This window comes from Agelaius tricolor, unplaced genomic scaffold (genome assembly GCF_023055355.1).
Source record: "Agelaius tricolor isolate 1412-34295 unplaced genomic scaffold, bAgeTri1.0.p SCAF_22, whole genome shotgun sequence".
NCBI lineage: Eukaryota > Metazoa > Chordata > Aves > Passeriformes > Icteridae > Agelaius > Agelaius tricolor.
In genome coordinates, this window is record NW_027269282.1 from 11,640,006 (window position 1) to 11,653,195 (window position 13,190).

General features: G+C 44.0%; 1 protein-coding gene across 2 annotated transcripts in view; it reads right to left on the reverse strand.

Moving 5' to 3' along the window:
• The window catches only part of ADAM12 (ADAM metallopeptidase domain 12), a 185,464-nt gene that overhangs the window by 14,157 nt on the left and 158,117 nt on the right, over positions 1 to 13,190 (reverse strand). For both annotated transcript variants that reach the window (XM_071446201.1, XM_071446200.1), the window contains 4 exons: positions 12,155 to 12,244; positions 10,597 to 10,792; positions 2,755 to 2,863; positions 2,452 to 2,650 (listed from right to left, as the gene is read on the reverse strand). In XM_071446201.1, coding sequence (XP_071302302.1) covers positions 2,452 to 2,650; positions 2,755 to 2,863; positions 10,597 to 10,792; positions 12,155 to 12,244 — 594 coding nt within the window. The remainder of the gene's footprint in view (positions 1 to 2,451; positions 2,651 to 2,754; positions 2,864 to 10,596; positions 10,793 to 12,154; positions 12,245 to 13,190) is intronic.

Genomic DNA, 13,190 nt, shown 5'->3' on the forward strand with positions numbered 1-13,190 from the left:
CCCTTCTTTCAGCAGTTAAATATTCCCAGCACACAAATATATATCATTATATGGACAAAAAGGACACCAGGATTGGGTGTCTTCTTATTATTTCCCTCAGCCCCTTTTAAATCTTTGAAATCCAAATCTGAGCAAGTTGAATTCTGCTCTCCTGGCCAGCCCTGGCTCCACACACACCGTTCACAGTGTGAGGTTGTGCAAGCAAACCCTCACAGATCCACTCAGGTGGAACTACTGGGGAGACCCTGGGGTTTGGGAGTTTTTAAAGCCAATTTAAAAATCAGTAATTTGCATTTTTTTTCAGGACTAGGAGTGCACTAAGCAGGATTCCTTCAGGTTCCTGCTCTGTTTTCCTTCCTATCTTCACCACAGCAGATGCTTCCTTCAGCAAAACTTTGGATCCTCATGGTGCAAATTATCAGAGTTTTGTTTATATCAACAGTGAAATATTTTTCATTCCACTACAGAATGTGGACCCATAGTAGTGAATATTTAAGTGAGGTCATTGATTTTTATGGGCTCATCATTGTTTTCCAGGAAAACCAAGATCTTTCCAAGTTTTTCCACATTAAATAACTTTTTTTTGGTGTCAAATATAAACCAACCCTATTTAACATTTAATATTTATAGGAAATGGAAGTAAACAAATAGCATATGCAGAAGAATAAAATTCAAATTTTTTTTTTTTGCTTTCCATTCATTGCAGATAAACTTTACGCTGCCAATGGAGCTGAAAATTGAGGTTAAGCAAGATTAGTGCTGAGCAATAATAACATCAAACAGCCACACAACTGATGAGCACGTCTGTAATGAGAAGTTACCCTACTCCAAACAGAAAAAAGAAGGAATTAGGACTAGAATAACAGTTCCTATGCTATGTTGACAACAAAAAAGGTCAAAAAGCCCCACACTGCACATTTTGCTCATGTTTAACTGCAGTGCAGTTCAGTAGTACTAAAAGTCAGTCACAATAATTAGCATTAAGCTGGGAATGGTGTTGAAGGAGGCGACAGGGATGCTTAATCAGGGCACTTACGCCCTGGGGAGAAGGAAAAATGGAAAGGAAATTAGAGTGAATTGGCATCAACATGCAGGCATGGAGAGAATATGGTCTGATTACAGCACTATTCACAATTCAAATATTCACAGTGCAGCAGCTCCCAGAATTCTGATCACATTAAAATGGCTGCGTTTCAAATTGTGCATCTCCAGTTGAGAAAACCCAAGAATATTTAAATTCATATTCTTAATCCATAATACAAATGCACTAATGTCCTCAAAGTAAAACATACAATTTCAGAAGTATTAGCCTGTGTATTCTATAGTGTGGATGTGTATGATTAGATAGATTAGAAAGATTAAATACTCATTAGTAAAACATAATGGGGTGCTTTCTCAGTGCTGAGTTGCCTTTGAAAAGACTTTTTAGAACAGATTGACTTAGAAATGTTGTAAGGGTTGTTTTCCTGTAGCAGAGCTGTGGTTTCACTGGGGATGGATTTCAAACCTGTTCCCAGTACAGTGAGATAATACAACGTAATTCAAAAGCTTTCAGAAATTCAGAGGCTTACTTCAATTTACCACAAATTATCAAAGCACTTGTTTTTCCTCCTTTTTGCAAGCAAACCCACTGAGGGTATGGAAACCTCCTTCATTTCAATAGATCTTGGACTGCTTTCCATTCCTCCTCCCCCTGTAAACTCATGGCTGCCTCCCATCTTTCTCAGTTGCTTTCCTCACAAAAGGAAAACTTAGAATGAGTTTTTTCACAGCCATGTGAAATCTGGGCTGCATTTGCAGTGGGTAATTCACAAAGTTTGCAAAACACAAACACTAAAATCAGTTTTGGTGGCTGAGCATCAATGGGTTTATAGTTTTCTAAGAGTGCATACAGAGATAGGTTTTCCTGCATGAAAAAAAGAAGTGGGGAGTCATAATCAGAAGATAAAATACGTTTTGAAACCTCAAGTGAAGTTAATGACAATTTTGCAATGCCAGAGATGCTGGGAAAGGGAACACATGGAGCTCAGGAATTCATTAATAAGCCTGTAATGTATTTTGCTGTACTTATTTTGCAGAAAACCCCAAGCCTCCGTGGGCAGATAATTGGGACTGTCTTCAAAAAATCAGTCATAAACTTAAGCAACTTGCATTGCACAGAAACCAGGATGTTTTGGGTTGGAAGGGACTTTAAAGCTCATCTATTTCCAGCCCCCTGCCATGGCCAGGGACACCTTCCACCAGATCAGGTTGCTCAAATTTGCATCTAAAAATCCATAATCCAGAACAGTGGCCAGAAGGGAGGAAAATTTGTTTCAGTCTAAGCATGAGAAGCAATTATTTTGTGGGAAAAAAAAAAAAAAAAAAATCCAAAGAAAAAAGAAGTACAAAACACTTGGCAGAGTGACGGTAGCGATGTTCCCCTCGTCTGGGAGCATTCCAGAATCTTACTTTTCCATCTCCACACTTGGTTCCTGCCAGCACCAGCCCAGGGTCAGGCATATCATCCCCCAGATACACGTGGGTGCCACGGCACAGGATCTTGCCCCCCTCCTGGAGTGGGATGTTGGTTTCTATGGAAACTGCATTGGTACCAATGATGGGTCGGTTTGCTCCTCCTTGACACTGGATCTTTCCACACTTCGCATCCCTGATGGAAATAAACACAACACAAGCAAGGATGAGGTGAATCATTGGAAATGTTCCAAGCCCTCTGCCAGCACCTGTTGCTGTGTTTGCAGGGAGAGGCCCTACCTGGGTTCACATTTGGCAAAGGAGCTCTTGGAGTCCTTCCCGCAGTTGCCGTAAGGGTCTCCAGCAGAATTGACTCTCTCAAAGCAGATCCCAGGAGCGGGTTTTGCACCTGAAACAAAACCTAATCAGAACTCTCATCTCATACAAGGTGTTTTTAATAATTTCCTTTGAGCTCTGCTGGTGCTTTAGGGGAAAGGGGGGATGTGAGCTGAATGTTGATGAGGCGACAAAACAGCGGTGCATGCTAATGGAAGGGTTTGGATGGGTGGGATTGCCAAAGTTTGTCTCTGAGCAACAGGCAGTGCAGAACTCCTTCTCTTCCAGGATTTCTCAGCTCATAGCCCTCTTGCCAATCCTCCTAGGACACAAAAACTTCTAGCAAATACCAGACAGACAAAGGCCAGCTGGAAAGTTGACTCTTCTTTTGCAGGAGTTCACATTCTAGTGACACCCCAAAGAAAATTCTTTTCAAGAAAGGCCTGTTTGACTGCAATTGAGAACAAGCCAACAGGGAAAATCCAGTTGTAAACTGGGTGTAAAGATGTGAGGACCTGGCATGGCAAAGGGAAATGTGCTGCTATTAACTCAGGCTGAAGGACTGGGGAGAGGAAAGGAGCCCATCCCACCTTAACCCTCAGGACACCCACTCCTGAGAGGAAGAGTGACATGGAAGAAGGGGCATTTCTGTCATGGTGGTAGAAGTGGGAATATGGGAGTTCAGGCAGCATCTGGCTCTTATCTACTGTGATCTTTTCTGATAAAGACATATCCTAATGGCAAAGGAACTTCCCTGGTGGGAGTAGGGCTGGAAAAGCTTGTGCAGGCAGATAATTAATCCTTGCACTTCAGGAGTTCAAGGGCGCTATTAGAACATCTCTTCTAGTGTTTTATACACACAATCTCCTGCTCATTTCCCTCCAGATTAGAACCAATTACAGAATATCTTCTAGGGGAAGATGCATCCGTTCATCTGGAATGCTGAAGAGGTGAAGGATCTGCTTCCCTGGTTTGACTGCTGCAACAATTCATTAGTCAGTGTACTGGAACTTAATCCCTTTGTTCTACAGTGAAGTGTGGCTTTCATTTCCAGCCAATAATTGCTGCTTCTTGCAAGATTAAGAGGCCTTTTGTTAGGGCTCTTTACTACTCTGTATTTTCTTTCCATGAAAATAATTAACAGCACCATCGAGTCACCACCAACATTTCAACTGCTCCAACAGGGAGACTGGCTTTGAGCAGCAGAGAAGAAACTGGCTAAAACTGAGACCAGAGACCTGCTACCTGCATTTCTGTGCTTCTGACAGATCAGTCAAACCAAAGCAAAAAGAACTTGGCAGCAAGTGATGTGATAGCCCAAAGGCTGAGAATATCCCATTTCTACAGTGCTCCTGATCTTTACCAGACACAGAACATTTCAACTAATGCTACATTTTGTCAAATGTTTTGAGTCACTTCCAAGTGTGTATGCCTCTAACTGTGGGTAAAACATTGCATTTATTTGAGCCAGACTGAAGATTTCATTTGAAAGCCTTCAAAGAGGAAAATGTTCTTTTTTTTCTTTTCTTAAAAGAAAAAAAAGGGGGTCAGATTCCTGGAGAAGAAAATACAAATATGACTGTAACACTTCCAGCCAGTGTGGATCTTTTCACTAAAAACTCAGAGATTAAAACTTCAATTAATTATCTGCATTTCATAGTCAGAAGCTTGACTAATACTATATACTGCTGAACAGCAATCTAATGCTATTAAGGACAAAGTATTAAGAGTTGGAGAGACTTAAGATGGCACCCTCTTTTCCTTCTAACATTTTAACATGCTGAAACTGGAAAATTCAGCAAGAAAGGCACAGAAGGAACTGAATATGAGCTGATAGTTCCCTGGGGAGAAGGACAAGAGCCTGAAATTCTTTGGAAGATTATGATCAAGCTTGCTGAGTTCAGAATATTTTTTTCAAATCTAGAACTCCTAAAAGGGACCTACACAGGATTCTTTCAATTCTTTTTCATTAAAGTTCATGCAATAATAATAAAAAAAAAAACCAAAAGCATCCAGACGAGGCGCTGTGCAGAAAAAGCAAAAGTTAAATTTCCATTTTCAGCATGCAGATGCTTCCTCATCTTTCCAGGGTGGGCACACTCAGTGTTCAGCTTGAGACAAACATTACCATGTGCATATTCTATAGCAGCTTTGGAAGGGCTGGGGAGGGAAGAAACGTTCTGGGAGCAAGAGGCCAAGGAAACCTGCTTTTTCTAAACCTGCTTTTTCTAAACCTGCTTTTTCTAAACCTGCTTTTTCTAAAACTGCTTTTTCTAAACCTGCTTTTCCTAAAACTGCCTTTTCTAAACCTGCTTTTTCTCCCACACGTGCAAGGACCAGCTTGTGCAGCCCTGGTTGTGAGCAACTGCTCTGGGTGTTGTTTTTGGCCAGGAGCCTCAGCCCAGCTCAGCTGCTGCCATGGAATTGAGGGGCTGGATGCTCCCTTGGAGCTGTGGCAGCACAGCCCAGAGCCCAGACACGCTGTCCCCTCAGTGCTGTCCCCTCAGTGCTGTCCCCTCAGGGCCAAAGCTGCCAAAAGCCAAATGAATGCTCATGTCCTGTGCTCTGACTGCAAGGGATGTAACTAAGGCTTATTCTGAAAATGGTTTTTAAAAGGGAATGCTGAAGACAGAGTTTAAGGTGTTCCTCTTTCACCTGGTGGAAGTTTTTGGTTTTTTTTTTTGGTGTGGCTGATTTTTTTCCTGAATTCAGCAGCCAGGCATTGCAGAGATGATGGAAAGCAGCCCCCAGGAAGGAAAACACATCTGCAGGGCTCAGACACTGAGCTTTAACTCCAGCTTTAATAACACTTGACAAGAAAAAGGATCTTGTGGAGCACAAACAACCACTCCCCTGCCAGGCTGGGAGCAGTCTGTGTGTGGAAACACCTGGTACCCAGTGATCATCTGCAGCCTGGAAACCAAAACCCAGCTTCACTTTCTGCCTTTGGTTTCCACCCAAGACATGCTGGTGCTTGGGATTCAGATGGCTGTTCCCTCTCCCCACTGGCTTCTCACAATATTTGTACTTCTTTATGGATGAAAACATATCAGAGTGTGAGATGCTGAACAGATGGAGCTACCAAGTTAAAAGGAGGTTTTCAGAGGATGCTTAAGGAAGAGAATTGTAATGTTGTGTTTCTGGAGGAAACCCATTTATCATGACTGCACCACGTAAACTGAAGCAGAAAGTCCTGTCTTCCTCTATTTTCTACCTCTGCAGGCAGAGGCAAAATGATTTGTGAAGGATTTCTGAGGGTTATTAAGTGGTTTGAGCTGGATGAACAGAGTTTATTTCACTTTGCTGTTGGTAATTATAGTATCATGACCCTCTAATTAAGGTCCTGTCAGCCCTTCCATGCCAAGCCTCATTCAAGGGATTAAATCAGCCCCTGGAAGCTGCAGAAGGTCAAAGCTCACCCCTGCAGCTGCCAGCCTGGAGATTGTTGGGGTTTTTTCTCCAAATGTGTATATTGATGAGCCCACTTCTTTCCCTATGCAGTTGCAAAAAAATAAAAAAATAAAAAAATCTAACTTGCAGGGCACAGAAATGCTGTGTCATTTCAGACCTGCTGCCATAGGTAAACACCAACAGAGCCTCTTGAAAGGAATGAGGGAAATTTCTGACCATGGTGCTGATTCCATGAACACGAGAAACATGCTCTATCAGGCTGACAGCAGAAAAGGAAGATATTTCAGTTCAGCTCCCAGCTGTCTGTGGGTGGGGAGAGGGGAAAAAAACAACCTCTGAGTAACAGGCTGGAGTTCTGTGGCTCAGGCTGTGCCAGCCAGCACCACAAATAACTGTGCAAGTAAATATAAGCATAAAAACCACAGTTCTCTGTCGTGTGATCTGGGTTTCAGCTCATTAACTTTGTTTTTGCTGCAAAGCAAAAGTTCCACGAGCTGCCCTTGGCCTCTCCCCATCCTGATGATCCCTGTTCTGTCTGGACAAGAGCAAGATGGAGTTGAGCATTTCTGTGCATTTAAGGAGAATGATGTCACCACCCCTGAGAATATGATTTAATATCTTTCCCATCTCCAGAAGAAAAAGGCCTGGCCATAAATCTGTGATGGTCAAAATAGTTTGATTTCACTGAATTCAGGAAATTGCAGTGCTTGGACAATTAGCACTTTTCCAAAAGCAAATCAGCAGTGGTTGGGTCAGATATCTGAGGCAGGCAGCCCATTTATTTTGTGTCTGTAGGGTTCTACAGACATTTATTTTGTGTCTGTAGGGTTCTACCTGGCAAAACCTGCAAAGTTCTCACTCAGTAACAAATATTGACATCTAAATTAAGAATGTTCCTGCCTCAACAAATGGCCATGTCCATGCAACACATTTAAATGTCTTCTAATTATTAAATCAATGCCTGCCATTAGCTCCCCAAAATCATTGCTTTTTTCCCCACTTGGGGAAATTACAGGAAAACAAACTGCCAAACTTCCCTAAAGAATCATTTTCTTGTCGATGCAGAAAAAGCCATGAGTTTAAAGTTGAGAATCTTCTGTTCCTTGGTAATCAATGATTTCTCTGTCTTGAGCAGCTCTATCTGTGTGTCTGGAAAATGCCACCACACACAGCATCACCATTGATGTCACTGATATCAATAGGTCAGATCAGTACAATCTGATAATTTTGAATATGGACCAAAAAAAGGTCACCAGAATTTCCTGCTCCCCAAAGATAAAAATGACATGAATTATGGAGAGAGAGAGAGAGAATGGAGAGCTCTGGGAGCAGACTGGAATCAGCCTGGGCTCTGAGAGGAACTCATGGCTATTTTCAGAGATTCTCCCCAGGAGCTCCTCCCTTCTCCTTCCCACCAAGCTTTCCACAAAGATAAGAAAGAAGAAAAAAACCAAAATTCCTCTATTTTATCTGAGCCACTGTGTTGAGAGAAACAAAAACAACCCCAAGGAAATGCAAGTGCTTTTCTGGAAACAGGTTCCTACTGCTCAGCCTAATGTAAACAAGCTCTGACAGTGTTCATCATTTTCCTTTAAATAGATCTAAAAACATGAAGATTGACATTTATCATTGGGCTTCTGGACATCTGTAACCTGATGAATAAAGAAAGATGTACAAGGGAAGACATTAATAAGGAATTCAATATACCGAATATTATTTTAGGAAAAGTTATTGTATTTTGTTCTGCATGGATTCCTCCTACTGGGAAGAAGAAAATAAGGAGAGAATGAAAATGAATTGTAATATGATTTTCCTTTAGAGGGGGAATTATTTTTTTTTAAACACAAAACTACTTCAACACAGGCAGTTGTTAAAAAGAGTTCTGATCAGACACAACAACCTGGGAAAAGGTTCCAATGTATATTTTGGTACAAAGTCCAGAGACAACATCTTAGAATGTCAAATCTCTTTGTGCTGCAGGCAAGGCTGGAAAGACGTGTAGGTTTTTAATCTGTACCATGATCTATACCATTTTTCCAACTGCATGAGCCACCCACCCCTCTTCTCATTCCACCCCAAATCTGCCAGCTCATACTTCAGCCAGATGTGTGAGAGAGCAGTGGATATTCACACCCCTAGTCTTTAAATCCAGAATATGGGCATTATTTGAAGTGTCCAAGGCCAGGACAGGGCTAGGAGGGGCTTGGAGCAACCTGGTCTAGTGCAGGGTGTCCCTGCTCATGGCAGGGGTGGAACGAGATGATCTCTAATGTCCCTTCCAGCCCAAACCCCTCTGGGAATCTGCGTTTATTTTTAATTTATTCTTCCAAAAACGTGGCAAGAATTAAGACTTTCAGTTCAGGTTTGGTCATGTCCCTTCCTCCCTATTTAAAATCCTTCTCCTTGGGCCTTCCCAAGGCAAAACCAAGGGTTATTCCAGCCAAAATCTGTTTGAGCTCTGTTCTTAACACAACATCTGTCTCATAAAGAGAGATGGAGCTTCCATGCCTGCCAGTGCCCATATCAAACAGTCCCAAGAAGGAAGGCAGGAGAGAATTAGGGGATCCCAGGGCCGTGGTGGAATTGCTGTGTTAGGAAGCAGACCTGGCAAGGAGCTGCAGCAATGCAGCTCCCTGACCTTTAGAGGAATTTTTCTCAGCCACTGACACCACAAACAGCCTGACCAAGTAACTTTCCACAGCATGGGAAACTGGTTCAGGAGGAGATTTTTGCTTTCTACAAGAGGAAATGTCTGTGTATGCAGGGATTAGAAGTCCCAGTGTGACTCAGGCTGGAGGCTATAATTGTCCATGGCTCTATGAGCTCACATCAGCTCTAGGACACGCGTGGGACTGGAGCACAGCACGCTTTGTTCCACGTGAGGAGTTCAGTTCTGAGCTGGAACCCCTCCTGAACATGCTCTGATACCCACATGGCCAAGCTGACCTGCACCACTGGGGCTGCTTCCTGACATGCTGTAATGCTCTTTTAAAGAGAGATTGCAAAAAGTCCACGTTCTCTGGGAAGGAAACAGAGAAATTCTTCAGTAGTATTCTGGGGAGGGCTTTGACCAAGGGAAACATCTGTGTGCCATTATACTGATACAGAGGTTTTGGAGCAGAGTGAGAGATGCTGAATTCAAAGAGGCTGGAAATATTAGTTTAAAAGAAATAATTACACCTATTTCTAAGTAATGTTTCTCCTTAGGAGAGAGAGTTTTTCAAATTTGAGATAGAAGGTCAGAGATGCTGAAGGAGACATGATTTGGATTCATACCAAAATTCTGAGTTAATACTTGCATTTCAATGGAAGGGTCACAGGCCTTTATAGAAAGGTGAACAGCTTTCTTGGGAAACATGTTGAGAACAACTCAAGAACTCATGTTAACAGATTTCTGCAAAAAGGGAGCAAATTCCCACGGGAGAATAAACCCCTTTCTGCTTCAGTGCACACCCTGCTAAAAGCACTGTCAGGAGGCAGTTTCCAGGTGACACCAGTTAATCAAATACACACAGTGATCCAGGAGTCTCATGTCAGTGTCAAAAGCTGAGCCCTGGCTGGGGATGGAGTAGACACATCTGTTTTGCAGATGAGCTGTTTAGAGCACAGGAGGAAGCTCACACAGCAGCCTGAAAAGGGCTGTGATTTCAACCTGCCAGGAGCGTTCAGCACCTTGTGGGGTGACATCAGACCATATCAAAGTCAGGAGGAAATGATTTGTCTAACTTCACCTATCCATTTGCAGCTTGTTGCTGCATGAGCCTCGTTACCTCCTGCTGCAAGACATGAACACGACAGCAAATCAAGGCTGGAATGAATCACCCAGAGATTCCCTCATGATTCAAACAGCTACAGATTGGTGCTGCACCCTCCAGATCTTTATTCCTTCCCCCAAGCCTCTGTCAGACCTGTGTCCCAGTGCTGGTGATGCCTTGTGCAGGCTGCCCTAGGACAGAGACTGGGCAGAGCTACAGAATAAAGCAGGGATTCATTCAAAGCATCTCCTCCATGGATCCACCTTGGGCAGCACCAGAGCCCAGCCAGGGCTGCACCCAGGATGAACCAAAATGGCCCCAAAATGCACGGCCGGGCACGGGCTCTGTCCCTGGGATCAGTTCTGCTCCATTTGCACCTTGCAGTTCATTGTCCCATCCCAGCTTTAGCCCCTGCAGTCCCACCCTGCTTGTTTTTCTCTCTCCAGCCCACGGGGTTTGTGCTCTGGGGCTGAGGTTTGGATCATTTGTCCTTGGTGCCCAGCTGGAGCAGGAATTGTTTTGTCTCCCTGCTCTGTGCACAGAGCTCAGCATCCCCTGATGTGAACCCAGACCCACCCACTAAGGCAGCCCAGAATAGGAAAAATAGAAAAGCCAAACCTGAGGCCTCTCTGGCACTCACCTGGGCCCCAGAGGGTGATGCACTGCTGCTCGTGGGTCTGGCAGATGCCATTGTAGCAGTAGCCATCCACCCCGTGGCACGCGTGCCCGTCGTGCAGGTAAACGTTGGCCGGGCACTGCGGGCTGGCCCCCGTGCAGAACTCGGGCAGATCACAGGAATTGCTCGACTCTCTGCATGAAATCCCTGCTGCTTTGAGCTGCAAAACAAACAGAACTTCAGTGGCTGGGCTGTGCCTGGTCAGCCCTGCAGCACAGGAGCAGATAGATTTCCCCCTGGCCCGGCCCCAGCTGACTGCAGAGGACAGGGCAGGGATGGCAGAGCTCTGAGTGCACGGATCTGAGCCATGCTGGGAGGCTTTGGCAGCAAGGAGGCTCAGATGAAGCTGCCCACATGACTCAAGACAGAAGGGAACCCCAGCCCTGATGTTTGCAGGTGGCTCCTTCATCGTGTCCGAGCACAAGAACTCTGGAAAGGAGGATCTGGAGCACTGGGCAGGTCAGAGACCTTTCCATCCAGGGCAGCTGATCACAGAACACTGTGCTGTGTTAGGGCACAGGAAGCCACCAGCAAACTTGGCTGTGGATTCAGATGCCCAACAATTCCCAGCTTGGAAGGTTCAATTCAATGATCTTGAATAGATCTTGAACGTTAATAAATCTATGGAGTTACATTTCCTCATGGAAATGTTGTTGTGATGGGCATCAAGATCTCCTCAAACTTAGTTACAAGATTAACTGTTTGTCCTGTACCAATTTCCATGGAAAATGATATTTTTTTTTTGGAACGTGCCAGTCTGAACATTCACATCTCAACAGCAGCCACAAAAGTTGGGTGTGCTCTGGAAGCAGCGCTGAATTTTAATCACATTGCCTTTGGTAAAAAGCAAAGGACATGAAGATAGATTGATTTTGCTAAAAAGCAATTCCTGGCTGTGAGGATCCCTTGCTGCTCCAAGCTCATAGGTTGCCACAGACAACCTGCTGGATGCTTTATTAGCCCACAGGCAAGGGATGGTCTGAGAATTCAAGCAGGTAAATGCCTGTGGTAAGTTGGCTTTTATAGAGTGTTAGGAGACCACAACAGCTGATGAGCTGCTGTTAAAAATACATTATGCTGCTGATAGAGTTAATAATTTAAGGACCTTCCCCCCCAAAAAGAGGGTTAAGCATTTAATGAATGCTTGCCGAGTAAGAATGAGAAAAATTAAAGCACACAAAAGTTCATGAAAAAGAAGTTTTGCATGAGTAACTGAAGGGGCCACAAAAAGCACAGAGACAATTAAAAAAAATCTGTTGATCTGCTCCTTCAATAATTTATAGTTTGGGAATTTTTTAATTGCTCACATGACACACAAGTGTCTTAATGCTTATCAATACCAATTTACTTCTCCTCCATCCTTGCTTTGGGAATTATCTAATTGCTCACATGACATGCAAGTGTCTTAATGCTCATCAATACCAATTTACTTCTCCTCCATCGTTGCTTACTGCACTGAAGCAGGGAAAAATGCAGAATTCTGCCCTCCCCACCCCACCCAGAGACATTTCCCCAGGTTCACCTGGCAGTCCTCGCAGCAGAGCCCATGTGCACACACTGCTCCTGGATTCAAGGCACAGGTGGTTGCATTGCAGCACGGGTTTGTACATTCCTGCATGGATTTGGAGGGTAAATTTAGAGCAGACAACGTGCAGTCACCATGAGCTGTAAATCAAGAGGCTGCCTATAGCTCTGCCAAGAAAAGCTGGGCATGAAATCATGAATTATGCATGAAATTCGACAACCTGATCCAAACAGCCTTGTCTGCCCTCGGATTCAACAAGCCCAACAAGTGTAGTAAAACCAGAGGAGCTGCTGAGGAGGGCTGGTTTATTCCTGCTATGGATCTAATCCCAAATATCAGAAACAACCCGAGCGTGCTGACACCAACCCTGATAGAGCACTGGGGTGTTTTATTGCCACAGGAATCAGTGGAATGATTCCAGTGCCTCCAGAGAGGATCCAGGAGCTGCTGCAGTTGCTGAGCATCACGACCACAGCTCTGTTTTGTGCTAGCTGCTGGCCAGGCTCCTGTTTGGATGGAGGCTGGGGCTGCCACAGAGGAAGACAACGACACGATTCCATGTAATCCCTTATCAGAGCACACCAGTAATAGAGCTGTGAGATATGGAATGGCCATGAATTGCAGCCTCACTCACTGATACATCCCCAATTTCACACTTGTGGATTAGATGGTGCCGTGTGTGGGCTCCTGCAAACTTTATTGTCAGTAGAATGAGCTCGTAAGGAGCCTCAGAAAAGAATGGATTTGTTTTTCCAAGATAATGCCCACAAGCTGCAAGTTACACCAGCTGAGCTGGAATCTCATCTCTCTCACAGAAATAGGAGCAGATAAAATTGCTCTTCAGCTGTGTTAAATCTGTTTGACTTAGCAAGGGATCACTGACAATAGAGGGAACACAGGAGGAATGAGTGGGTTAGAGTGATGCTCTCAGTCTCTTGTTACTTCCCTGGCTTCTGAAAGCTTCCCAACTGACTCACCAGCACAAACCAGAAAGATTCTCAGCATTTCACTGTTTTTTTAGGTATTATCTTCC